The sequence below is a fragment of the Aptenodytes patagonicus genome, chromosome 1 (assembly GCF_965638725.1).
Source record: "Aptenodytes patagonicus chromosome 1, bAptPat1.pri.cur, whole genome shotgun sequence".
Taxonomy (NCBI): domain Eukaryota; kingdom Metazoa; phylum Chordata; class Aves; order Sphenisciformes; family Spheniscidae; genus Aptenodytes; species Aptenodytes patagonicus.
This window is the reverse complement of record NC_134949.1, coordinates 216947523-216973385: the sequence shown is the minus strand read 5'-3', so window position 1 is coordinate 216973385 and position 25863 is coordinate 216947523. Positions and strand designations below refer to the sequence as shown.

Here is a 25863-nt window from a genome sequence, read left to right as displayed (position 1 = left end):
GAGTCTTCTGGCAATTGCCGTATCTCCTGTGCACACTCTGTTAGGCGTCCTCGTTTGCACGTGTGCTACTGGTTTATTTATTGCGGTGTAATTGCTTGCTGTGTTTGTACTGTTTTTCAAAGCCCAAGTAAATGATCCCACTCCACTCAATCTGCTATGGTAAATACCTGTTCCAGTGTATTGTCTCTCACCTTGAATGTCCTTCATCACTGAAGCAATTTGATTCCTCACTCTGCTTTTCTTCTTAATCTTTCTATTCCCTCTTTAACCACTTCAGCCCAGGGAGCCTTCCCCCTTTGGGAAGCCTCTCCTTTTTCTGCTTACCTGTGCTCTATCCAGTGCCAAAGTAAGCCCCTGTCTCCTCTCCACCAAGGAGAAAAACCTTCCCCTCACCTCCTTGCCATTTCTGCCTTTTTTTGTTCAGTTTTGCTCCTTAAGAAAAAAAGATTTAAGTGCCACGATAGTTGTATTTATCTCTGCCTGTGGTCCCCATTCCTCTCCACCCCATGCCAGAGAGACATTATGAATAAAACCCACTTGTAAAATCATATTTTAAGAGTTACACTGCTGAGAGCGCTGCTGGTTCCTTTCCATTCTTATTTTCAGCCGTTCCCCATCCTGCCTTGCCTGGCTGAGCAGCCTGTGGTCCCACGGCTCTCTTCTGCCATCTAACCTGGGAAATCTCTGTCTTTTTTCACCTCCTCCCCCAGCATGTCTCTCTCTTCAGTCTGATTCCTGCTCTGGTGACATCCTCCTCTTTGTCACTCTTATCCTGGATTAAGGAGTTTCATTTGTAATCACACCTCCAGCACATCACTTCAAGTCCCTCAAACGGGTTCTCTGAGGGATTTTCTTAATTTCTTCTGTCTCCTCCTTGTCACTGAAGGTACTAGTCAGGTCACTAGTAACTCTTCTCTTCATCACATCATCTCAAATAACATCTTGCCAATCTACTCAATGTGTTCAACTCTTCCCATTTGGACTTTGGAGTATCGTGTTCTCCTGGTTTACAGCTTATTTTTCCAGCTCCCTTAATCATTCCCTACTGCCTAACCCCCATCATGATACTCATTGGCATTTTAAATTTTCTCCTTTTCTAAAAGTCTTTAAAAAAGTTTTTCTTACTTTTATGTGCTCTCCCTCTGGCTTTCTCAACTCCAGCTGTCACTTCTAAAATAGTGACTCCAAAGATCCTTTAAGAGTGCACGTGGTCCAGGGCTTGGTGCATCACAGCCTGGCCCCTGGTATTTGCTTTTTCATTGTAAGAGGTGGGCAAGGTACATAGTTGTTTTTTTCCTAAGTGGTCCAGCAATTTGATAAGGAAAGCTGTGTGTGATTCAGCAGTCACATCAGGCTGTAGGTATAAAATTTTGCAGAAGTCACTAGCATGATCTTTTTTGCCCGAGGCACAATGCACATGAAAGGAAAGGGGGGGCAGAGGGAAAAGATCAGTCTAATTTGCCACTAGGCACTTGAGCTACAGTGTGCTGTAGTGATGGTTCTGTCTGAAACATCAGTTTAATAACACAATAAAAGGCATTTTTGTTCTAGTATCTGTTGGTGATAAGGAGATAGTTTCTCTCAAGTTAATAAATTTTAATTAAAACTGCATACAGTGATGTAAAAACAGCATTTTATTCATAGTCATTGTCAGTTCTAAGTCAAGGAGAGAAATTTAGCCAGCTAAGATGGGATGGAATTTTTCTTCTGAGTCTCCAAATTCATTACAGAAAAATTGAACTGAGACCTTTGGTGGAAGCTGATATGATGCAATAAGGAATTGCTGTAAAATTAAGAAAAGTCCAACTTTCATTCAGATAGGAGATGCTTTTTATTGGCTGTTTCCTTTGGGAATGTGCTCATTACAGTAACCATCAAAATAAGAATCCTTCATCTGGAGGCACTGCTTATGTTTGCTATCTGGCTGTTTGGGGAATGAGATCGTTAATTAGTTCAGGGTATAAAATATTACACATATTTCCCCCTTTGTTGCTGGGGTCAGTAAGTGCAGCTTTGTTGTAACTGTGGTTGTAACGCTGTTGTCCTTGTCTAGTCATAGCACACTTTTTCCCCCTATAAACTGTCAGGACATATTTTTGCATTCTGTAAATAGCTTAAGAAATCATATCCTGAAGTTGATAATAAATATATAAAGTGTGAACAGTTATCTGTTTGCACATATATGATATCATGACCAGTGGAGAAGTTTTATAGCCGCCCTTACAGGAGACTTCTAAAACCAGAGGGTGAGATCTGGCTTTTTCAGAGGGCATGAGAGATTTAGCGTTGGTGTGAATGGTGTTATGATTTCATGCAACATTTGCTTAGAGGTTATTGCTTAGTCTTAATGGAAATTCAGGCAAATAGACTTCTCGGGACTGGTACGTGGTATTCGTCTGTCAGTGTAGTAAGTGCAGATGGCAGCAAGTCAGTGTGATTGCTTCTTATAGCCAGACAGAGCTTAAACTAGAAGGGATAGGAAGATAAAATAAGAATATACCGTACCTCGTTTAACCTAGGTGCTATATAAATCTAGTTCAGATTTTAAAACAGAAGATGTGCAAGGATGCCATTGCTCTTTAAGAAATTATGGAAAGCCTTTTCCCAAACTGCTGACACACAGAGGCCTCAGAGGACCAGCTGAGGAGGATGCAGTAGGAGGACACAGCTCTTCCCCCTGGCTGAGGAGTAGCGACCGACAGTGTTTTGGGATGGAAATTCTCTTTCTTTGCTCTTTCATGTGGGCCCCGCAATGGACAAACCTCATTCTTCCTGCTCTTGACTTGCTTTCTTGAGCTCCTCCTTCGGTCCCTTGCAACCTTTTTCAGTCGTTGCTGTTCTTGCCACCTTGCTTAACCCTGTTTTCTCTCTTGGCATCACTGCAACTTTCAGATCCGCCTTTGTGTCCCTGGACTGGGAAAAACCCACAATTCTCCAAGCATATCTGCCGCTGCCAGGCACCCCTTCTCCTTTTCTCTCCTACCCAAGCTCCTTATTCCTGCTCTGTGTTCTGGCTGCCTTCATCTTTCCACTGCCAACTCTCTCTTTTCTTGTCGAGTTTCTGCCCTCTCTACTCCACTGAGATTGCAGCTGACTAAACCCACAAATTATCACCTCCTGGCCAAATCCCAAAGCGTCAGGCCTGTCCTTGGCCTTGACTTGTTTTCGTATTCACTGCAGTTGACCCCTCTATCCCCTTCAATTCATTCTTTTCTCTGTAGCTCTTGGCAGCTACGATTGCTTCGAAGAATGGCTGGTGCCTCTTATCTCTGAAGTGTGTTGTTCAGCGACTGCCTTGGCAGCTGCGTCTTCTCCATACCCCCCCCCCCCCATCTTAGTATTTAGCAAGGCTGCAGCCTCAGTTACTTTCCTTTTCTCTTTCTGGTCCTGATCACTTAGAAATTTCACGTGTTTTATTGCATCAGCTTCTCCTTCCGTGCTGACTGCTCAGAAATAATACCCTTTAATATAGAAACTTCCATTCCGCTTGGAATGGAAATTGGTATCTATTCCCAGACACCCCCTGCTAGTTCATTTGCAAGTTGCTGCAATCAGCTTGTGTATTATCCCTTCCTGAAATTCCTATTTTCTTCTCCATCATAGAGGGGGGAAAAAAAAAAACCCAAACACAACTCTTTCTTTGACTGAGCATAGATAGGTCATTAAAGGTTACTGTAGGTTTTTCCTTCTGCCTTCGTGTATCTCCACCCTTAGTGCCAGATTGACCTAGTGATCTCTGGAGTCGATGTAGAATATCTTTTGTCCTTTTGCTTGGTTTCCGATTACCTCTTTCATACAAAATGCTGCTTAAAAATCAGTAACAGCAAGGAGGTAAAGTTATATTCTGGAGGGTTCATTCAGGTTAAACACAGCCTCTGCTTCTATGGTCTTACAGTAGAGCAAAAATTCAAAGCAAGGTAGGCAACAAGTTTGTGTAAGAGTAATGAGAACAAGGAAGGCAAGAATAAACAAAGCGCTAATGAGATTATGTATTGAAATGAGGCACTCAGAGAAATGCCATTACTCACGTGTATGGTAGGCTCATTTGTAGGGTTAAACCATGTACATGAAATGTTGCTAGTGTAAAAAATGGTGTAAAAGATGGCAGAACTGAGTCCATGAACTGTGTCCCTGCTCTGTTTTCAGGAGCCCACGGGGTTCAGCATGAAAGACCATCTGAAGTTCTTCAGTACTTGATTTTGCTAAGGGTTCACCTCTGTGGTGTTACTTACAGATTTCCAGCAATGTTCAGAATCTAATCATTTTACTGCTGTGGTAACAATGCATATTGTAGAGATTGTTGGATAATAATGACAGTAAAAAGTAATTCCAGCGACATATTCAGTTTATGAATGGCTGTAACACAGTAGCTTAATATTGCTGCTCTGCTGGAAATCATGTAAATGCCTGATTATCTATACCTATTAAAAAGACCCCAATTATTTATAGTGGAAATAAAAATAAATCATTTGTTTGTCACTGGGGAAAACACACCCTGCATTTTGCTATTACAGGCCATGCATGTATTGAGATTTCTGCAGTCTCCAGTCCTTTAATCATCTGAGTTAATAGCCTGTGCCATTACTGCGTGAGCTCGAGGGAGGCTTCCCCTCCGCGGTGCAATGCTGTGCAGTGAGGCGTGTTCACCCACTTTTGTAAAACTTGATCCATTTTTGCCCGTTGAGCAGCTGAGCATGTGTTGCAGAAAATTTGCACAGTCGATCAGTTAAACTAAAGATGCACTGGTTAATAATGTGGGAATTTTATGTGGTTCTTATGTTCAGTTGGGATGTCAGTGCCAAAGTTAGTAATGTGTGTGTGTGTGCATGTTTGTTTTGCCTTTTTTAGGCTTGTTTTGTCTGGATGTTGTAAGAATTAGCAGATGTTTCATTTGATTCATGATGCTGGATGTCACCTCCTGGAACTGGTGTTTTAATTAGGTGGCACCAGATGCTCGTTTGGTAGTGAGTGAGTTGAGGCACGCTCATGCCAGGAATGCCAATGTCGTCGCAGTGCCATTGCTGCTTCCCCTCTCATTTTGTCCTTGGAGAGAGGCTTTCTGCAGTGAACATCCACGGTCTCTCCTCATTCTCAACCTCTGCTTTACGTTTTGGTTGTGCCTTCAAGTCCCTTGCAAGGGGGGGACTTGCATGACCGTTCCATCAGACCTTGCTTTGCCAGTCTCAGTGCGTTGCTTAAAAATTACTGACCAGCAGGGGTAATGCTGTCATGTCTTCCCAGGATCTTCTCTGGTGGTGTGCAGGATCAGAAACCTTGACAGCACAGTTCCTCTTGGATTTGCAGACTGGGATTAAGACAAAGTCTGTGCTGCCATTCAATGGCATGGTCACAGTGCTAGTTAAAAGAGGTCCTTTCAGCTAACTTGTTCCTGTGCCAACAGCTATCCAGACCTAAGCCTCTGAGAGTCAACTTGGGCATGCAGGCGATGGGTGATGACTGCAAACAGTCTTGAGGTGGGATTCACTGTGTCCCTCAGAAATCCAGACACAGGGAGACAGCAGGAGTAATTCCAGTTTAGCGTTCAGCTTATAAATGACTGTAATATAAAGTTTAATATTCTGCTCAGCTGGGAGCCACGTAGATACCTGATTGTCGGTGTCACTGTGTATGTGAATGGCACCCATATATAGCAAAATACTCTTTGGTTCAGTTTTTGGAGACTCTACTGCAAAACAGGGAGAAGAGCTGATTTGCCTGTCACCTTCTTTCAGAAAGTAAGATAGAACAGCCCATATGTCTTGTTCCTGGCTGCCTCTAGACATTATTTAAAGTGCTCCAATGTCCTTGGATATCTTTTTCCACTTTGGACTGACCCCTGGGAGAGTTTGGGGAGATGCCTGGTGCTCCTCATGCAGCAGTGTGGCTGTGCTGCCGCTGGGCGGCCTTCGGGCACGGCCACCCTGCTGCGGTTTGTGTAGCCTTCTCCATGCCTTACTGCCACAACTATCAGTCTATCAGTACCAAGCCTTAACCTTAAATTAAAGCTGTCTGGGGTATGTCAGCACCATTCGCAGTCACACCTCTGGAATATGAAATAGGAGTGCGCTCCATTCAGACATCTCGTCTGCGGAGCTTTCCAGCCTAGTCCCTGGTACGATGGTTTTGAATGAAAAATTTTCCTCTTGGATGTTCGCCTTCAGGATCCCAGCAAATTTGTGTTTTACTTGGTATCACTGGTGCAAACATTCAGTCATTTACAATAAGCATGGAGTGATTCATCTATTTATTTTGAGAGGTTGAATGCTTGACCACAATATGTTTTCTTAAATTTTACAATTTAATAGTAGCCTGGGGTGCTGTGTTAATTTTACTTTACTGCTCCAAGAGGCTAAGATATTGCTGCTTGGTTCTCTGCTGCTTTAGTTTAGCATTACTCTGTGAGATTAAAATGACTGCTTGGTAGCTGGAGCTTTACTCGTTCCCTTCTGTTGTACGTCTGACTCTGATGCTGGGCTTCCCCCTCCATTAAATGGGTGCAGAAGCACCTGGCTGCTGGGAGTTTTATTAATGTTTGTCAAGAGTTCCTGAAATGTTGTTATATAAGGTCTGACTGTTTTCTAAACAATGCCATCCTTCAAGAATTCCTGTACACTGTATCTCGGGAGAGGGAGTTCAATTGCAAAGCACCACATTTAAAATTATTCTATTTGAAAGTAAAAAGTGATTGACTGCTGAAAGCTGCCTTATATGTTTTCTTCCCACTGGCCCTGTCACCCTGTACCCTCCCAGGGTCAAAACAAATCTAATCCCATCTTGTAGCAGAAAAAGCAAATAAACCCAAAGATATTATTATTTATTGTTGGGGTTTTGGTCCTCACTAAGATATGGTTATAAGGTAAACTCAAGTTTAATGGAACAGACTTAGCTGTTCAGGACTAGAGTTTTGAATAGCACTTTCCCAAGTAAGCTTTCCTGAAGGAGCCAGTATTTATCAAGCATGCTGTCAGAGTTTTAGTGCTCAGCGCTGGACAAGTGGACACGTTACATCTCAATTAAGAATGGAAGATAAATGGGTGGCAGTAAATGGAGGTCATAGGTTAGAGGCATTTAATGGAAGAAATGAAAATGAAAATTGGAAAACAGTCTAAGGGATCTTGAGAAGATAAGAGCGAAGGAAACTCAATTAGAGGGAGCCATGCTTCCTCCTGCTCTTGGATCTGGGATAATTTCCTGGGTTTTGTTTGCTTGAGTTTATTGCTTCCACAGTCGGCAAAGTTGCAGTATAAATAAATAATTAAATTCAATTTTACGATTTGCTCATACTGATGCATTTCAAACAGGGAAAACATAATCTCCATTTCAAAATCATGTATAAAGAGACAAAATAGACTTTTTCTATCTTAAAGTGCAGCCTATCGATTAGCCCTAGGCAAAGCCCACATTGGTATTACTGAGTGTTTAAGAATTTAAAGCATAAAATACAAGGACATTTTTAAAAGCTAAAATATTCACAAATGCAAATTCAAATGCTAAGTGTTTATGAAAGCTTTAAACTGCATACAATGATGGATTTGTAAGGCAGTCCATGCGGAGAAAGCATACTATGCATTTACGGTCTGGCCATTTACAGAAATGAAAATAAATCACTTTTCCTTTTGCCCTCTTTCATTTCGAATATATCTACATGCAAGTGTATGTGCATGTGTTTTTATACATATCTAATCTGTCTGTACATATATACAACATTTCACCAAGATGAATAAATGTGATAAAGTGATAGAAGTCGCTGCGGTGCATAATGAGCACATAAGGGTTGTGTCCGCAGCAAAGCCCTTATTTTCTGTGTCTTATTTCATTAGGGCTCATGCTTGTGGTTTCCCTCAAGGGATCACATGGCGTATATTGGTACTGCAACATTTCATTATTTACTTTATCAAGACGTTGACTTTCCCTGCCTCTTTAGGGAGCTTAGTCCATCTCATCATAAAACACTCTAAAATTGAGCTGCTGCAGTTTCTGTGCATGTACGTATACACCAGCTGGGGAATGCAATACTTGCTCCTGCTGAGTGCATCTGAGCCTTGCCCCGAATAAGCAAGGGAGCGTCTGGGTGGATGCCGACATCTCGGCACCCCTGGGTGCCAGGCTGCCCTCTTTGCTTCCCGGTGTCTCGGTTAGAGCCACAGCATCTCCTGGAAAAACGAGCAGGGAAAGCTGGCAGAAAGTACCATGACTTTGGAGGGCTCTGGTGGTATAAGGGCCTGAGTTTTATGTCTCACATGAAAGGCTATACTCTGGAGAGCAGCAGCCACAGCACATTTATTTGATTCACTCTGAACAGAGCCAAAAGGAAGCACCCACCGAGTCACTGGCACTGTTCCCAGTGATCACGGTAGGGTTGTCTGCATTACGGCTTTTATCATACTGCTCTGATTTGCCACGGTCCCTTGTGTATCTCAGCTTCCCGCTCCCTTTTGTTTTCTTGTCTGAAGAAGAGTATCCTACCCGCGGAAGATTTTTGAAGATAAATGTCAGACTAACACTTCCCCAGGATTAAAAGCATGGCACTTTCCACCAGTATACTCCAGCATATTCCGAAATACTCTTTGACCCTTGGATTTATTATCACACAGAGTATGAAGAGTGAAACAGAAGTATAATTATGGTCTGCTTGTGCAGGGTCTGTGCTAGGTTTGCTGTTATAATCCCAGCTCTATTTCCTCTACGCAAGGTAGAAAATTAAAGTTCTGACTATCTTAATGATCATGTGCAGTTTTTTCCTGCAGAGTTACTGCGAGGTTGCTCAAGGGGTTTTGGAAAACATCCAGCATGGAAATGAATTCTAGTTATTTCACTTTTTGCAATCACAGATACGGCTGTAGGTGAGGTGCCTCCCATGCAAAGCTTGTAGCTGTCTCTAAGACCTTCCTATTAGAAAGATGCTTAGAAGCATCTGAGATTGCTCTTGGCAATTTCTGTGGATGTTTTTGCCATACTAGGAGAGAGTCAGCTTAGTTGTGAGTGATCTTTGAACGCTGATGACTCTTTTTGGTGAAAGATGTATGCTGTTGGGGTAGATGTTGAGAAATGAGAAAAGGAAGTTCAAAGAAAGTTGTGGGAGCAGCCTACTGTCTTCCACACAAAATAAGACCATTTAAAAAACCCCAGACTTTTAAGGTGAGAGTATTTGAATTACATTCAGGGCAGGATATTTGGGCCAGTCAAGTTGTGCAAAAAGTGAGCTGGAAGCTGATGATTTTTAAGTAGGCAGCTCCTCAGCCTGCCCATTTGGGCTTCAAAAGAAAGACTAAACTGCAGTTATTTCAGTAAGGCTACAGTTAAATTCAGCATATAGTCAAGGACTGGACTGTCCCATCCTTTTTGCTAATTCTGCAGGTCTGCAAGTTCAGGTCTCAGTTAATGAAAGAGCCTGACCCAGTTCATCAGTGGTCTTCTAGCTTGCCAGCTCAGAGGAGGACATCAGGAGTTTGCCATGTGGTTTGTGGTATGAATTGGTAAGATACCGGGTTCTCAACTATCAGTTACCAGCCATCTGCAGATGGTTGTAGCCCTCCTTGGGGTAATGCCGGAATGACAGTGTGGGTGAAAACACAATGCCAGTGTGGTTTCCCTACAGAGGTTCAGCATCCATGCAGAGGACGTCTCACGGGGACTGCTTTGTGGACGGTAATTCCCCATTAGTGAAAGAGGTCCACGGTGTAAGACCCATTCTTGTGCAACCACAGTTGCAACCAGAGCCACTCTTGTATCTGTTCAACAAGGGAAACAACTCCTTTCCGAAGCGAATGGCACAGATACTCCTAATCTTTTTGATGTTGACAAGTGATCTGAACTAAATTTTGACCTCCAGGTAACCCTCTTGCATTTTTTTCTGCTGCAGTCAGCAAAACTTCTGCCCAGAGCAGAAGCAGCAGCTTGAGGTGGTTTTACACCCTCTGGACATGAAGGATGAAAGGAGGGGTTTCTTCCTCAGCCTCTCTAGAGCAGAGAGGAGAGAGTATGCCTAAAAGCATACTTAAGAAAAAATGAAATGCTTTGCTTCTGGGCAGTTTAAAGCAGTAGTCGTGATTCAGAACAAGTCACCTCTTTTTTGACATGCCTGGCCTATGTACACAAAGCCGGTGTGATACAGAGGAAAAACTTTCTAGACCTGGGGAGCATCTAGCAAATGGGTCTAGATAAAACTTCAGGTATGGGTCTAGATAAAACTTCAGGTTTCAGTGCATCCAGTCCAAGTTTCACAGTGAAATGCAAAGTGTGTTGCCTTGCAAAACAGCAGTGTTCTGCTACAGCATCGTGGACAATATTGGTGAAGTATATACAGCCTGAAGAGCCCTTATCCACTGGAAAATTCACTCGAAGAAACACAAGGGCAATCAACTGTTCTTACAAAGCCACAAGGTTGGCTGCCTGAGAGCCTCTTGTAATCTGAGAGTTCCTCCTCAAGCACAGAAGGGGACCAGGTTGTTCACTGCCTGCCACCCCCGTGGTACATCCCTCCTGGTGCTCAGCCTGGGCAGAAGCGGTGGACATTGCGCCAGGCTCACCGGTGGCCGTGGCCAGCAGATGTGCTGCTTCTAGTGCTTTGCGTGCATCTCTAGAACAGGCTCTTTGGTTTCTCGCTTGCTCTCGTATGTGACAGGGAGAAGACACCAGCAAGCTGCTGGCTCATTACCTTACGAAAAGCGAAGTGAAATGACTTTCTGGGCAGCTGGGATCTGCATCATGCTCTGCAGGCAGTGCTGGGCTGCTTTATGCTTGGCTCACGTCAGGATGCTCTGCCTGCCTGGGAAGCCCCCGTTTCTCTGTATTCAGTGAAATTTCCAGTATGAATCGCGAATTACCATCCAGTGAAGGACACGATACCTTTCAACAACCATAACTATTTTGATGACGAGGATTTCGGGGTGGGGAAGAAGCTGTTTTTTCATTAGGTGTATTTTCTCCCCTCCATGGAGGTGGCAACGCAGGGGCTGTTGGGACAACAAGGGAGTGGGGCTGGCCAGGTTGGGAGTGCTGCGGCAGCCCAGCACCATTCAGTGAACCGCCTCTCTCCAGGCTACTTGGAGAAAACAGCTGGACAGTGTTCACAGATCCATAATGCTTAAGGTCAGAAGAGACTAGATAATTTGATTTTGTCCCTTTTATATCGCTGTCTATTATATATCACTTTTGTACCTCTTTATACTAAGTGATTTTTCTCTGACTAAAGCATAGCATACATTTGCCATGAAATGTTTCCCCCCCCCAACAGCTTGTAGCCCTCATTTGCAGATATCTAGAGATAGGAAGAAATTATTCTGGGAATTAATCACCCACTTTAGAAAAAATAAATAATAAAGAAGGGTATCAAGCTGATTGCTAATTTTATTTTTCCTGGCTTCAGTTTCCAATCATTAGATGTTGCTCCACCTTATTTTGTTAGATTAAAGAGCCCTTTACTTCCCAATAATATTTCCCCATGAACTTTACATGGATTTTCTAATCAAGTTGCCTCTCCATCTGCTTTTTAATAAGCTTAGCAGATCGAAATCTTAAACTCTCTTACTGTGAATCATTGTCTCTGCTCCTCATACTGTTTGTGGGGCTCTTTTTTTTTTTTTTTACATCTTCTCCAGTTTAAAAAGAAGCACGTCTGGAGATGTGCTTTGTAAAGTAGACTCCAGAGTCATGCATGGTACCTCCAAGCAGAGGAGATGCGGCTGTGCTGTGCAGGGGGGTTAAATGATGCTCTAGTGCTTGCTCTGTGCATCATATTCCCCTCTTCCCTGAGGTGCTCATGTTCAAGTGCAGTGTGGCTATTAAACCCCTTCCAAAGGTACTCTTTCTCTCCTTTTTTGACTGCTCCTCTGGGTTTATGTTTGGATAGAGAGAAAGATAAAGGCAGATTTCAGGGTTAATGTTGTTACTCTTTTCATAGGGTTGCCCATTTGCTGTGGGCTGAAAGAAACAGCAACAAAGGGGGGGGGGAAAAGATGACTCTATTTCCAGTATAATATATAACTAAAAGGTGAAAGACATTTACTAGGTGGAATATTCCCAATAGTCCCTTGTCTGCTCTGACCAACCATCCCAGGCCAACACTCCTCAGCGCTGAGATCCATCAGAAGAGCCAGTTCCCGTTTATGTTGTACTTGAACCTAGGTAAGGTCAGCATTGCCTTCCTCGGTATGAGGGATCACTCACCCTGCAGGGCAGTTCGACAGCTGAAGCAGATTGGCACAGATTTTGCAGAAGCGTTCCCAAAATAATCTCTCATACCGTAGGCAGTACAAAAGATACAGAGCTCCATGTAAAGGAAGAGGACCCTGCACAGAAGTCCCTTGCCAGGACTTTTATCAAGATCCTTTTGAGCATCCTTTGCCTTTTTTCTCCATCTCTTCTTCCTGCTTCAGCTTTGCTCTGCTTCTGATCTTGTTTCTAAAATAACCAGGAGCAAACCCTTCTTTTTAAAATAGCTTCCCAGTTCTCCCCGCAGAGGACACATGGGTTGGACTTTGATCTCTTTATTAATCTACTAAAGAGGATATACAGAAAATCTGGGTTACTCTGCGCATTAGCCAGACCCTTTGAGAAAAAATGCCTCCATACAAACAGTTTATTATCGAGATTTAACAGCTTTCATCATTGGTGCTAGCAACGTGAGGATTTCTGCTGGTACCATCCCCACATTCGGTTTAGTTGGGAAGGCTGCAGAGGTTGGCACAAGGCATGCAAGAGTTTTGTAATCCCAACGGTGCTCAGAAAACAAGGCAGAACTCGTCATTTGCTGTAGGGACAAACAGATACAGATGGATAAATGCATACGGAGGGGTTATAATATTGAAGAGAATTCACAGTTTGTAATTCATGTGTGGCTGGAAAGCCCGTAGCCACCAGTGCTTTAAAAAAAGTGTAAAAAAAAGTGTAGTCAATAGAATGAAATTATACCATCAACTGCTTGTTTTTCTGAGTTACATTAAGCATGTGTTCCCACAGTAGATCTTCCTGCAAGCCTTTATAAAAGCTTGAGGTATCTGAATTTTGCACGACACCTGCCACAGTCACAAAATTACACTTTTCATTTGTTTTTCTTGCCCCTTTGGCTGAAAAGTTGAGCCTCCACATGTCCAGCGAATAGCACAAAGTTCATCCCATAAATAGGCATCGTATTTTGCTGTGTCTCTGAGACCGAAGAGGAAGGTGGATCTACCTGGGTTAAAGGGATGACAGCAGCAGCCCACGTTCATAAAAGTTGAACAGTACGGCTCAAGCCATGCGGGCTCGCAGCACTTGCCATTTGTCAGAGCAGTGTCATGGTTTGTCCTGTTGTTCTCAAGCACTTGCAGTGAGTAGGAAACGGTATGTGGCAGCGGTTTAGTCATCGCTGGGGCTTCATGGCTCCTCTCAGCCTGGTTTTACTGCAGGGTTTTATTGCATAGTTTGGCAGTGATGGTGTGTGTTAAGCTTTGACAGAGATTATTCATAAATGAGAGGGTTTCTTTATAGTATTTGTGCTTTGAAGGCAATTTGGTTCTTCCAGAGTTGTCCATTATGTATTTTTTGTTTATCCATGTAAGATTATTTTTATTAATTTTTTTTTTTTTGCCCAAGCAAAAAATATTAAAGCAAGATGAATATGGATATTTCTTTAAATAAGTAGAGGGATGTGATGGAAGATAGAGAAACCATAATAAAGCCTAGTCAGGTGAAAATGTTGGCACATCTTATTTCATTTAATTCATAAATGGAAGAAGATTGAGAATTTATTTGACTAAGCCTCTGGTTCAGTGTCTTGATGATACGTTTGGAAAATTGCTCTGAAATTGATGTGTAAGTGACCTTGAAGATGTCGTATTTAACTGATAGCTCATTTTGATGTGAAGTTGTAAGCCTTCCCCCCCCGCCCCAAGTAAAGTAAGCAAAGGAAACCAGCAGCATTGAATTTAAGTCATTTGAAGGTAAAGAAGGAAGAATCTTGCCTCAAAACTCAAAATATAAGTAACCTGGAAGGTCAAGCACCTAATCTGAGATGTGCCTCTGTTTCAGTGCCATTAAGATGCTGCTTTACTGGGAAGTCTGCCCTCGTGGCAGCAGTCCCACAGCCTTGGTGTCTGCTTTGGGACACTTGGGGAGCTACGATCAGACCCCTGAGAAAACCCAATCCCTATGGTGGGTGGCACTGCTAACTTGGTATACAACATTTACCCTTTGAATCACATCATTCATATATATATATGAATATATATCTACACACATACTCCGTATTTGTTGGTATTCATATACATATGGATATATTATATGTAAATATTCATACCTCATAAATATTAATATATTCTAATATTTGAATATTGACAAATATGTAAACATACATATATATTTATTCTTATTATTTTGATTTGAGGTGGCACTGGCCAGACCTAAACTTGATTATCGCCTTTAATTAGTTGAACTTCCCCTCTACCTGTAGTAAATGAAATTATGTTTGTGTTTTGCAGCCTGAGGCAGGGCTGGCCAGGGTCCGTGCTCAGGCAGGACACCACCCCCAACCTGGTGTCAAGGACATGCCCGTGCAAGCCGTGCTGATGGGGCTGTACCTGATTTAATTACCCTTGCCAGACCTGATCTGCAGTTGCACTGTGCATCCAAGTCACACGAGTATCCCTGACGCTGGCTGGGCTGTTGGCTGGCCCAAGACCTCAGAGGTCAGAGGAAGTCTCCATATGTACCTGATCTGGATTTCAGACCAACTGGCCATGCTTGGTCTAAACCATTGCGTGGTGGTGGTTTCTTCCATGAGCAGAAGTGGTTTACAGCCCCTCTGTACCCAACGCTGTGTGCACAACAACAGCGGTGGTCCCTCCTTTGGAAAGAGCCAACACTTGAAATTGCCCCTGAAAGACATGGTGGCATGTCGTCTCCAGTAAGAGTTGTAAACCTGTATATTATCTACCTACTTATCTATTACATGCAGATATATTACATTTATTAACAAGTTGAATGTCCTTGTCACGATCCTGGCTGGTTATGATATTCATGATACTGTGTGTAATAACATGGTAAAAGGTATATTTGCAGGCTAATCCAGTGTCGGTGGAAATAGCATTGCTGAGGATTGGCTTTTTAATTCTCTTTTACTGCTCTGGGAACTCAGACATAATATTCACTGCAGAAACTGCATTTTGAGGTAACAGTAAACTTGTACATTCAAAACATCAGTAAAAAAAAGAAAATTAAAAGTTAAGCCGTAGACAGGAATGTTACCTGTCTTACGTTGTTTGACAAGCATGGTTTATTATATATGTTTTATATTTGAACCAGGCAAAAGAATATTAGGAAGTTCTAGGTATGTATAGCCTCACAAAGTTAATATTGCTTTTGGACTCGTTCCTGGGCATGATCCAATCTCCATTTAAGTCAATGGGGATATTTCCATTCACTTCAATAGGAGCTGGTTTTGCGTTTTAATATGCATTAAAGCCTACAAAATTTGTGCAATGAAATAAAAACGGGAGGCCACATTTTGCACAATGGGGGGGCTTAAATGAAGGCACTGAAATAGCGTTTAATCACCAGAGTAAGGAGCCTGATTTTCAAAGCTGCCAGCTGCAAGCAGTGGGGGGGATGAGCGATAGGTCTCCTTCATGCTCCGGTTGAGTTTGTGGCTGATGTGATACCGCCGTCTGTATTCAGAACTGGCACTGGTGATTCATGGCTCAAGAAGACTTAAAAAAGGGGTGAATATAATGTATGGTTTATTCTGATTCCCACCGGCTTCGGTGGCCCCAGTGTGCTGAATCGGTCTGGCATCGGTGCTCAGGTTCACATCTTTGTTACACTAAAAGTGTTTAATCCTGTAGGTTATATTTACAGTTTAGCCTTAATGGAAAAAACAAAATAAATATCTCCTAAAAGACGTATGCACTCTGCTTTTATACACGCAGAGACATTCTATGTGAAGGACCTAAATAAGAAAATATATGGGTTAGGCGTAATGTTAGCTTTCTTGAAATCATAAATTTTCTTCCTTAATTGGGTGTGAAATTCCTGTCTACAAATCATGCCATTTTGGTTGATTTTACGTTCGTTGGTTTGATGAATAATGAGCTTGCAGTATTTTTAAACTTTTCCTGCCTACGATAGCTCTCTGCTAAGTGTCCTTCAAAAATCATGTCTTTGCTCAATGCAAGGAATCCAGATTAGCTCTGACATTTGCGTTTACAGTCACGAATCTTTCCATGGTCCCCCTGTGCAACAATGTGTGGGGGCAGGATCCAGCCAAAGCTCGGGGGCAGGAGCGCAGGTAGGCGGATGCAAAGCCTTTGTCTTGGGGCAGCTGGATGAAGTGTGTAATCTCTTTCTTCCCTCTCTGTATTTTAGACCAACAAATTTTGAAAAAAATGTCATTATTCAACTGTTTTCTTCTAAAGCTGTGTTTATTTATTATTTTTTCCCAGCAAAGCAATGCAAGTGAGGACCTTTGGCTGAGGGCTCGGTGATAAGTAAGGTGTTGTGTTTACTGCCACAAGACTCGACGAGTCTTTGATGAGGGTCATGAATAATTAGTAGCATTTCGGAATCAGTGATTTTTTTCTTTTCTTCCTTTGAGGGATGAAACAGAGCCCTGAGTATTTCACTGTTAGTAGGTATTCCCAACTGCCTCATTCCTGTCGTTTTAATTTGGGGACAAACCAGCTTCTTCTTTGTAGCTGGTTTGAACAGAGCCCCTTTGTTTTGAAGCTGGAGGAGGGAGAGGCAGACTTAGAGTTCTGGAAAAGTGGTTTTGTATCACTTGGCATGTCAGAAGCTGACATGGCCCTTGCACATATTGAGGGTGAGTTTGCAGGTGCCTCAGGGGCTGGAGTCAAGAAGGTGCATCCATCACCCTTAGTCCTTCAGTCAACTTAAAGATTATGTATTTTTATAGCTACTTTAACCACTAAACCTTGCATTTGCACTAGCGAGGAGCTGGCTTTGGGTGGGAAAGGGCATGCCGCACTCTGGCAGCTGGGAACATCTGGGGGTGTGCTGCCGTAGTGTCACCTCCATCCCGCACTGCAGCTTGTGCTGAGGGCAGGTTCTGCCTTTGCTGCTTCCACTCCTCCTGCCCTCCTCTGTGGCCACTCCTGGGTCAGGCTCTGGGAATAAGTGGGCCTTTCACCTTATCCGGCCTTTCCTAATTTCCCAGTCTGGGAGGCAGATTTGTGCAGTTAGCTCGTATTCCTGAAAAGGGATGAGAAGAACAAGCAACATCTTGTCATTGAGGCTCTTCTCAATTGAACAACTGAGCTGATGGTATTAAGCAAGATGTCCCCCTGCAAAACCACTGAAGTATTTTGAAAAAGAGGTAATTAAGGGATTTTCTGTAGTACTTCTGTGTGATAGAAGTTTTTGGAAGAGTAGCAGATACTTCCAAGTCAGTTCTCTTTCTGTCTGTGCGGGAACTTCCCCGCATTTTGTTCATCATTTGCTGAAACGGAGAGTATGACTACTGACACTGGTGACTTTTATAACACAGGCTAGTGAGTCACTCAGAAAAATCACATGCTACATTATTTTTTGCATCTAGGCCAATAACTTGGGTAGAAAAATAGGTTATATTGTCTTGTCCCAGTACCAAGATGCCAAATGATGGGAGATTCTGGCCAGTCCCTGGCAAGCAGTTGCTCCTGCCAGGTATCCTCTGCATTGAGTATTTGCACTCTCCTTTTTCTGCCATTGACTCCCAGCCATCAGACCTACATTTGCTTTTCTCAGCTAGATTAAAGAGCCTCGTTACTCTCTTCTGACTTTTTCTTGCCCAGCTTCTTACAGACCACCAAGTTGTCTTTTAATCTTGCCTTGAAAAAACCTAAACAGAATTGAACTCTTTTCTATGTTTGCGCTATTGAGAGTATTCACGAAGGATGATCTGACTTTTAGGAGGAACGTATGTGTGAAGCAGATATCCATGGCGATGGGCACATATGTAAACAGCCGGGCTGACAACTCCAGTAAACACTCTCTTTCAGAGCTGTGGCAGGTCCATTCATCACACGACCTATACACAAAGTACTGTCAAATGTGTAAGGTAAACAAACAGGGGGCAAAAAAGAGGCAAGGAAAGAAATAAGGCTTTTCTCTAATCCCTTTTTTTTTAAGAGCCTCTTAGGTTTCTCTTGACTATAGTAAATACATAACTTTCAGATAATTTTTGAGTGGGCCATGTCATTTGAAGTGGTCTGCTGAAAGATGTGCAGCAAATCAGTGGGAGAGGAAGGAGGGAAATCCAGTTTCCCAGCTCTTTGTCCACTTTAATAGCCACTAGCTTCTCACTCGTTTTTTTTGCCTTCGCCCTTCATAATGCAGTGTCTCAGTGTGTGCCACTTGCAGGAGCCATACAGAAAACATTATCCCATTATTTTCCTAGGGAAAGACAGAAAACAAGCCTTTAAGAGAAACAAGCACACAACCTTTGCATTGCTGGCACATTGCCAAGTCCAAGGGCTGCACTTAATTTACATATAAATGTGCCCAGGATTTTAACCAGAGATTAATGCACTCTGTTGTTATTTTTCACTTACAGTGTTCGTAATGCACATGGTGCTTGGCAAATTGCATAGGGCAAATGTACTTGGAGGAATGCAGTGGCAAGCATACTGGTGGCACTGCTTTTTGGATTGATGGCTGGCATTATTTCTGAGGCTGCCCCAGGCCTGAGCAAGTGCTGGCTTCAGTCCTTCAGGGATGCTGCAAAATCTGGCCAAGGGCGACATAAAGAGCTGGCTTACAGACTGCTCGGTTGGATTTCAGCTGCCTCATGTAGAAATGCAGTAGTGCCTCCGTGGCGTAGCATCCCAGTGGACAGGAACATCTGTTTTTTCTGTCTCGTTCAGAAACGTGTCTGCAAAATCTTGGAACTTTTTGGTTTTTAATCACTTTGGAATTTTCAGGATCTCTGCTGGTGTTTCTTCCTATTTTTGATTTGTTTAGCTCAGGCGTCATTACCTTGTTCATGTTTCTCTTCTAATTAGCAGGCAGCTGGGAAGAGTGCACCACAAAAGCTGTCCAAGAAGAGCCTTAGAGCTGCTCCCAAAGCCCTCTCCTCCCCGCTGCTCTCCTGGCCCTGAAAACAAAGTTCTGTCTTTCTTTAGTATCTGTTAATATCTATAAGCTTTGAAGTAAGTGAGGTCTTTTCTGAATTTGTTGTGGTCTTATCCAGGGATATTCTTGGCCTTTCCCATACTTTTACTCAGCTAAAGTGAGTGAGAGCCTACCTATGGACTACCCCAGGGAATATTTTGCGGCTCCTGATGCCAGCTCTATCATCCTTTTTGCATTCATGCCATAGTGATGAAGAAGCACTGCTGATAATCAAGTGTCATCATTAGTCTTCAGAGTTAACACCTCATATGAAGATGAAGTTTGACATCCATCTGGAAGGTGTCACCCATACCTATGTGGAGAGATTGGTTAAATATTTGGGCAGCGTGTGTATTCTTGTGGGTACTCACTTTAGACCCATATTTGGGTAGACAGCAAGGAGGCACTTTGTGCAGGACATTCGAGAGCCCGGTAGAAGGTGTTCTCAGGGCGACAGGAGGGTTTCCACATGGAAAACCTGAAAGCGAACAAAGACCTTCTTCTTATTTATCAAGCTGCTGTGTAGTGATGACAGGTGAAATGACAAGACATATTGAGGAAAAGGAATTAATTCATATCTGGGACCTTTTAATAAATCAAAAGTAAAAAGAAGAACCAGTGTAGCAGACCCGTTGGCAGTTGCTAACACTTGTTCAATGATCCTTTCCTTCTGAAATACAGAAATGGAAAGTAACTGTTGCCAGGAGTCATAAAATGAAGGAATGACTCAGAAGATAGATTTATTGTCAGCTCACTATTGGTGAAATTCAGCTTCATAAACAGAGGTTAATCTGCTAAAACCTTCTGTGCTCTCACTGGGGGAAAGCCCTCCTTATTTCAAATTTTGTTTAAAGATCTAAAATAATTCTTCTTGTCTTCTGAATAAATCAACATCTCTAGGAGCACTAATGTTCATCTTTTTTGCCTCATCCTTGCCCATGTGGATTTTATTTTATTTATTTATTTCCACAGGGTGTCATTTATTATTGGCTCTTCTCATCCCTGCGATGTGATTTCTCTTCTGGACTTCTAGGCATTTTCATCACAGTTCGCTACATATTTCACCCATGTTTCTACAGAAGGTCATTATGTAGCACAGGCTGCTGCCGACAAGAATATTTAGAATACACTCTGCTTTTGTCCTCCAGTGCTGCGTTGCTCACCTTTGTTGGGTGAATAATACATCTGAGCCAAGAAGGACGTGGATCTGATGTTACTAGAAAAAGACCTAAGCCCGTACATGGCTGGAATTGGTTCTGCTCCTTTCCCCTTCCTCTCTATATGGTTGATCAAATGGTAGGAAAATACTTGTCAGTTCAAACTAGCATTAAAAAACATAATAAAAAAATCCCGAACTTGAAAAAAATATTTAGAAAATTAAAAAAAAGATGTGTCCTGTAAGACAAGTGCAAGTACATCAGGCATCTCTGTAACTGTGTGGTGGGTTCTGTGCTGCCTCCTGCCCAGAGCAGAGTTGGATGGGGGATGTCGGGAACCACGGCCTGACTCCCTGGGGACAGGCAGCATCCCTTCTCGCTCGGTGGGCTTCTCTGTCTTACGCCAGGGGTGGTAGTCCCTTAGGACAGAAGTTACGCCATTCGCCTCTTGCTGTTACCCCTCATAAAAGCAATTTAGTAAGTTTGCCAGTAAACTTCAGTATAGAATGTGTTCTGCTGTGAAATGTCCAGGGAAGTTTGCACCAGGGCTGTTCATATCGTTGGACACCAGAAGCTCTATCAGGCCATCAAATCCATCCCTTCTGCTGATGTCTCAGGAGCACAGGGCTATCATTTTCATGGCTGCTCTTCAAGAAATGGAATAGACTTACCAGTTAACTTTTAAACCAAAGGTCTTGTCTGAATCCAGTGTCATAAAGGGATTAATTGCTGGTATAATCTAAAAAGCCAGATTTGATGCATAACTTGTAAGACTGAGCCATAATGCAGATAAATTACATCTGAACTTTACATACCCCATTAAGAAGGATTCCCAGTAGGACTGGCGAGGAGGATCCCTTCTTGGCAGCGCGTGCTCTGCAGAGTGGCTGAGCATGAAGCCTGCACCTTACTTAGCAGTGCCCAAAGCCTGCCCAAAACACCTCTCTGGCTATTCCAGTGTCTTTAAAGCTTTTCTAAGACTTCAGGCTGTCATAGAAACTTTCAGTGCAGTCTGATACTTAAAAAACCCAAAAAGCCAAAAAGACACGCACATCCCTTATTAGTGCTAATCTTAGAGCACCTCTTTCCTCAATGATTAACTGATAATATTGTTCTAAGTAGCATCAAGGACATCTGAGACTAAATTCAGGTTTCTTGTGTTCCTGTCTTGCCCTGCAACTTCTCCACCACTTTCCATCTACTAATGAAATGATTTGATGGTCTGCAAGCTGTCCTTTTTAGTATTTCTCAAGCTTGAGATGCACTGTATTAATGTGTGGCCCAAGATTTAATAATGCTGTATTAGGAGAGGAAAATGTTCTTGGTATATGTGTAGCAGAAGTGGTGGGAAAGTGCATTTGCTTATTTTGATGCTGGTGTCGTTGGTGTATTTGGTCCTCTGTGCATTCATGGTCAGTGCTCAAGTCAGTGAAGGTTTGGACTACGCAAAAACAAGCAGGTCTTACAGTGCTAGGAAGTGTTTCTGGTTTAAGGGCCCTATATCTGTTTTTACAAAAGTTGTCGTGGTTTTGGTGTTCATGTCAGGAGGAGGATGGATTTCTAAATCACTTTAGGCAGAAATGAAGTGGGTGGAAGTCCTTCATGGCAGGAACCATGCGGGCATGGGGGTGGTACTTGGATGGAGTGGCGGGTGCCATGCCTCTCTGCAGCTCTTTTGTACGCAAACACACTTTCTGTCGTGGTTTCTTAGGACCAGGTAGGAAACCAGCTGATGTTTTCTTACACCAGTAGGTAAAGTGGCCAAACTCTTCCTTCCTCTGTGATAAAAGAGGATACAATGGTTGTCTAAGAGCTTCTACTATGTGAGCTTTTGATTGCTTGTTATGTAGGATTTTGGCATTGTGCAATGCGTGATCTCATTATTAAATTTACTGTCTGTTTTCTGAACTTGAATGGATTTATTTTAAACTGCCACCTAGGTTTTCTTCTTTAGCGAGGGCACTGGCAGGAGCTTGAAAAGAGAAGCCACTTTCTCTTGTGCAATTCATTGTCAATGGTGATATCCCTCTCTACCAAAGTTTATGCAAGTTCGCATCACCAGCAGAAAATGATGGTGTTTCTTCTGTTACTCTGCCAGCTGCAGTCCCAGCAAAGAATTGGCTATGACATTAGGACACTTACGAAGAGCCATCTTTTTACACCCCCCCTGAATTTCTTGGGACAAAGGATTGAGATGTTGAGCAGGGTTCAGGAAACAATGCCCGAGTTCAAGTTTCTGTTTTCATTTTATGCACAACTTTAATTTTTCTAAGGGTGGAGCGTTTGTTATATGCTGAACACATTTCTGTACCACAGCCAATTCAAAATAGATGTGATGTTTCATTGATCCTATCCTTGAGATCCTCTGCTTGCTGTTTCTCTGCAGGAGTTATCTACACAGCAGATATTCTTGACCGGGAGACAACCAAATCCTACTGGTTGACAGTGTATGCGACGGATCATGGTGTCGTCCCACTCTACACTACCATCGAAGTCTACATTGAAGTAGAGGATGTGAATGACAACACCCCTCTCACCTCTGAACCTATCTATTACCCAGCCGTCATGGAGAACTCCCCGAAGGATGTATCTGTCATTCAGATCCAAGCCCAGGACCCTGACTCCAGCACTAATGAAAAACTGATTTACCGGATTACAAGTGGAAATCCCCAGAACTTCTTTGTAATCAATCCCAAAACAGGTAACAAAATCCTGCTGCCTTAGGGTGGTGGGAAAATGCAATTTAAATATTTATCAGCTTGCTCCCCTTCAGGATCTACTGGTGTTGCATTGCTTTCCAAACCTCTGTTTTCTGGTTAGTTATGTGTCTAAAGCATCCTCTTTTGCATCCATACATAAGTGCACTGGCAGATGACGTGCTGCAGATGTGCTGCTGCAGCGATCGCTCTTCTGTAGGTCACCAAATAGCTTCTGCCTGTTGCCTCTTCCCTGTGTCTATACGGATGAGACTTTGCTACACTGAGTCTGCAGAGCAATGCTAGGAAGCAGATTCAAGCTGTTGCAGTTTACAGAGCGGCGTTTTGTCCTTTGTAAGCTGGCGTAGCACTCCTGAAGTGAGTGGCACGATGGTTGTCCAGCACACGCAATTAGGCTCCGCATTACAGTAGCTGGATGTAATTCTACAGCTTGTTTTATACAAAAAGACAGTTTAGATGACCTAAAAGTCCCTCTGGCCTTTAAAAAAAGAATAAATCTATGTGTTTGCATTGATTTGTAACAGCTGGGGATGTAGCCTCTGGGTGCAGTGTTGCAGATACGGTGGTTGTTTTAGTTAAAGTGCTGTTGTTGGCTGGCGGTGGAGCATTGCGCCCGTGCAGACTGGCTCTGCACATCTCTGTGCCCTCGGTGCCTTTGCTGAACCAGGCGTCCCGGGTGCCTGGTTGATGAAGAAATCGCCCCATGAGATGTAGCCCGAGGTCATGGATGCTCTGCTGGGTGCCTACCTGTGCTGGGCCACAAGTGGTCTTCACTCCAGCATGTACCTGGCTGTCCCTCGCTCATCTGGCTGGCGGGGACCCTCCAGCATGGCCTGGAGCTAAGAGAGTCAGAGGGGTCTTTCGCAGCAATAGGCTGATCTTTATCAAAGTAGTCCAGAGGATTCACACAGCTCTCATGCTGGTTGTAGTGCTCCTGGTTTTGTTCTGGGGTTTTGATTTTTTTTAAAAAAGTTTATTTATATCTGCTGCAAATTTCTAAACAGCTAGAAAACCAGAAGGAATAGACCTGAGAGGGAACATTTTTAGTTTAGTGTAGGAAAATGATATTCACTAAATAGGTTTTCAACATTTGGCTGGGCAATCCTATTGCAATGTGTGGCATAAGAAGGGGTCAGGATCTTTTCAGGCATAAGCCCAGGTGAAGAATCATGGAGCATGTATAATCGCTGCGTTCAATCTGCCAAGCCCTAAGGCACATCTCACTTATTTTTAACACTTGAAATGGCTGAAGATGGCTCTTCCATCTGTATCCTTTCTCCCCCTCCCCACCCCATAAATCCCATCTGGGCAAAGTAGCAGAGTTAGGACTCCGCAGTGTTTAATGCATGTGCTTCCCTCCCGTCGGCTCGTCCCATGGAGCAACCTGCTCGGCACAGCTCTGCTTATCTGCATGGTGGCTGGGGTGAGCCCATGATGAGGACCGGAGCTGGGCACGCTGCAGCCCCGCAGCACCCTAGCCTGGTAGCACACCCTGTGGGGTGGCTCTTTGTCCCGCTGGAGCAGCGGGCAGGGATACTTTTCCCTAACGAGGAGATCTTCATTCTCACAGTTAACACTGAAGGTGGTTCATCTTCATTTTGCGCTGTGGAAATTGCTGTCTGAGAACTTAAAAGGTTTCAGGATGAGTAACATTGCTGCGTGGGCAACTCCCGAATGGCCCCCATTGTGTTTGGTGAGCATCCTGGCTGGTGGCTGGCTGTGATTTGTCATGGAGGGGATAAACCATCCCCTTCTATCCACCTCGGTGCCAAACGTAGAGCAGTGAGAGCTGGGCACGGCAGCCTCTTTTAGTTTGTTTTTGCCTTTGAAAATGATGGGGCTGACAGAGTGTGTGTGCACGGAGGTGCCTTGTCCCAAAAGGGAGGTTTGTCATTTTGAACAGAAGGATTTCATCCTCCCTTGGGAAGTATCAACATGTGGCAAGCTCTGCCTGCCAGGCCTTAACATCAGGAGGCTTTCTCCCAATGGGAGGCTGATGTCTGAGGAATAAAAGCATAATGGATTTTCCTAGAGAGTGCCCCTAGGGGTCTCTGGCCAGGCTCCTTTCAGCCATCTCCCTGCAGCACACTGGTTTCTCTAAGACAAGCAATTTACACTCTGGTTGTTTTATACAGGCGACTCCTGCACACACAGAAGAGGTTTGTAGCATGCCGGCCCCATATGCTCACTGGGATTCAGCACAGCAATAACTCACATGGAGCTTTGCACAGCAGCCCTAAATGCGACAGCGTGCTGTATAATCAAGATGAAAAGGTTTAATGTGAACCCAAATATGCAGCAATTGCCGTGTACGTGGGTTGAGCGAGTGTGCTGCTGCTGTTGGGGGAGAGCAGTCATTTGTGAGAGAGGAGATCTTTTATTTTCTGTGTCACTTTGGAAGTTTAAACAGTGCCAGCAAACTGACATCTCTCTCCTGTGAGTAATCAGGTGCTGAGAGGCAACATGAAGGCAGCATCCTACATTTTTTACCTCCTTTCGTGGGAAGCGGCAGAAGTTGGCCTTGACTAGAGACAGGGAGTTGGCTGGAGCGTACAGATGCTCTTGGGGTGCTAAGAAGTTACTCTGACGCCCGACTGATTGGGCTTTGCTAATGTGCTCAGGGTTAAACTTCTCACTGGATTTACTGTCAGAAATTAGTATCCCCTAAGCACAGATTATTTGGAGGCTCAGGAAGACAGGTGGGAGAGAGGAGTTTGGCTTCCTCCGCTGCAAAGAAGCACAGGTCATGGTTCACAGATCACTTCCTTAGATTACTTGGCTGTATTACAGCAAGAAATCTCCCACTATTGCTGGAGAATAAGGCATTACTAGCCTTGGCCTCCTGTGCCCTCTTTCTTATTTTTAGGACTTGGTGCGTTGTACTGACTAAGTTGGGTTTGTTACAA

General features: G+C 43.5%; 1 protein-coding gene across 5 annotated transcripts in view; it reads left to right on the top strand.

Moving 5' to 3' along the window:
- FAT3 (FAT atypical cadherin 3) overlaps positions 1-25863 on the top strand; it is a 346417-nt gene that overhangs the window by 86449 nt on the left and 234105 nt on the right. For all 5 annotated transcript variants that reach the window (XM_076328324.1, XM_076328326.1, XM_076328323.1 and 2 more), the window contains exon 2: positions 22627-22941. In XM_076328324.1, coding sequence (XP_076184439.1) covers positions 22627-22941 — 315 coding nt within the window. The remainder of the gene's footprint in view (positions 1-22626; positions 22942-25863) is intronic.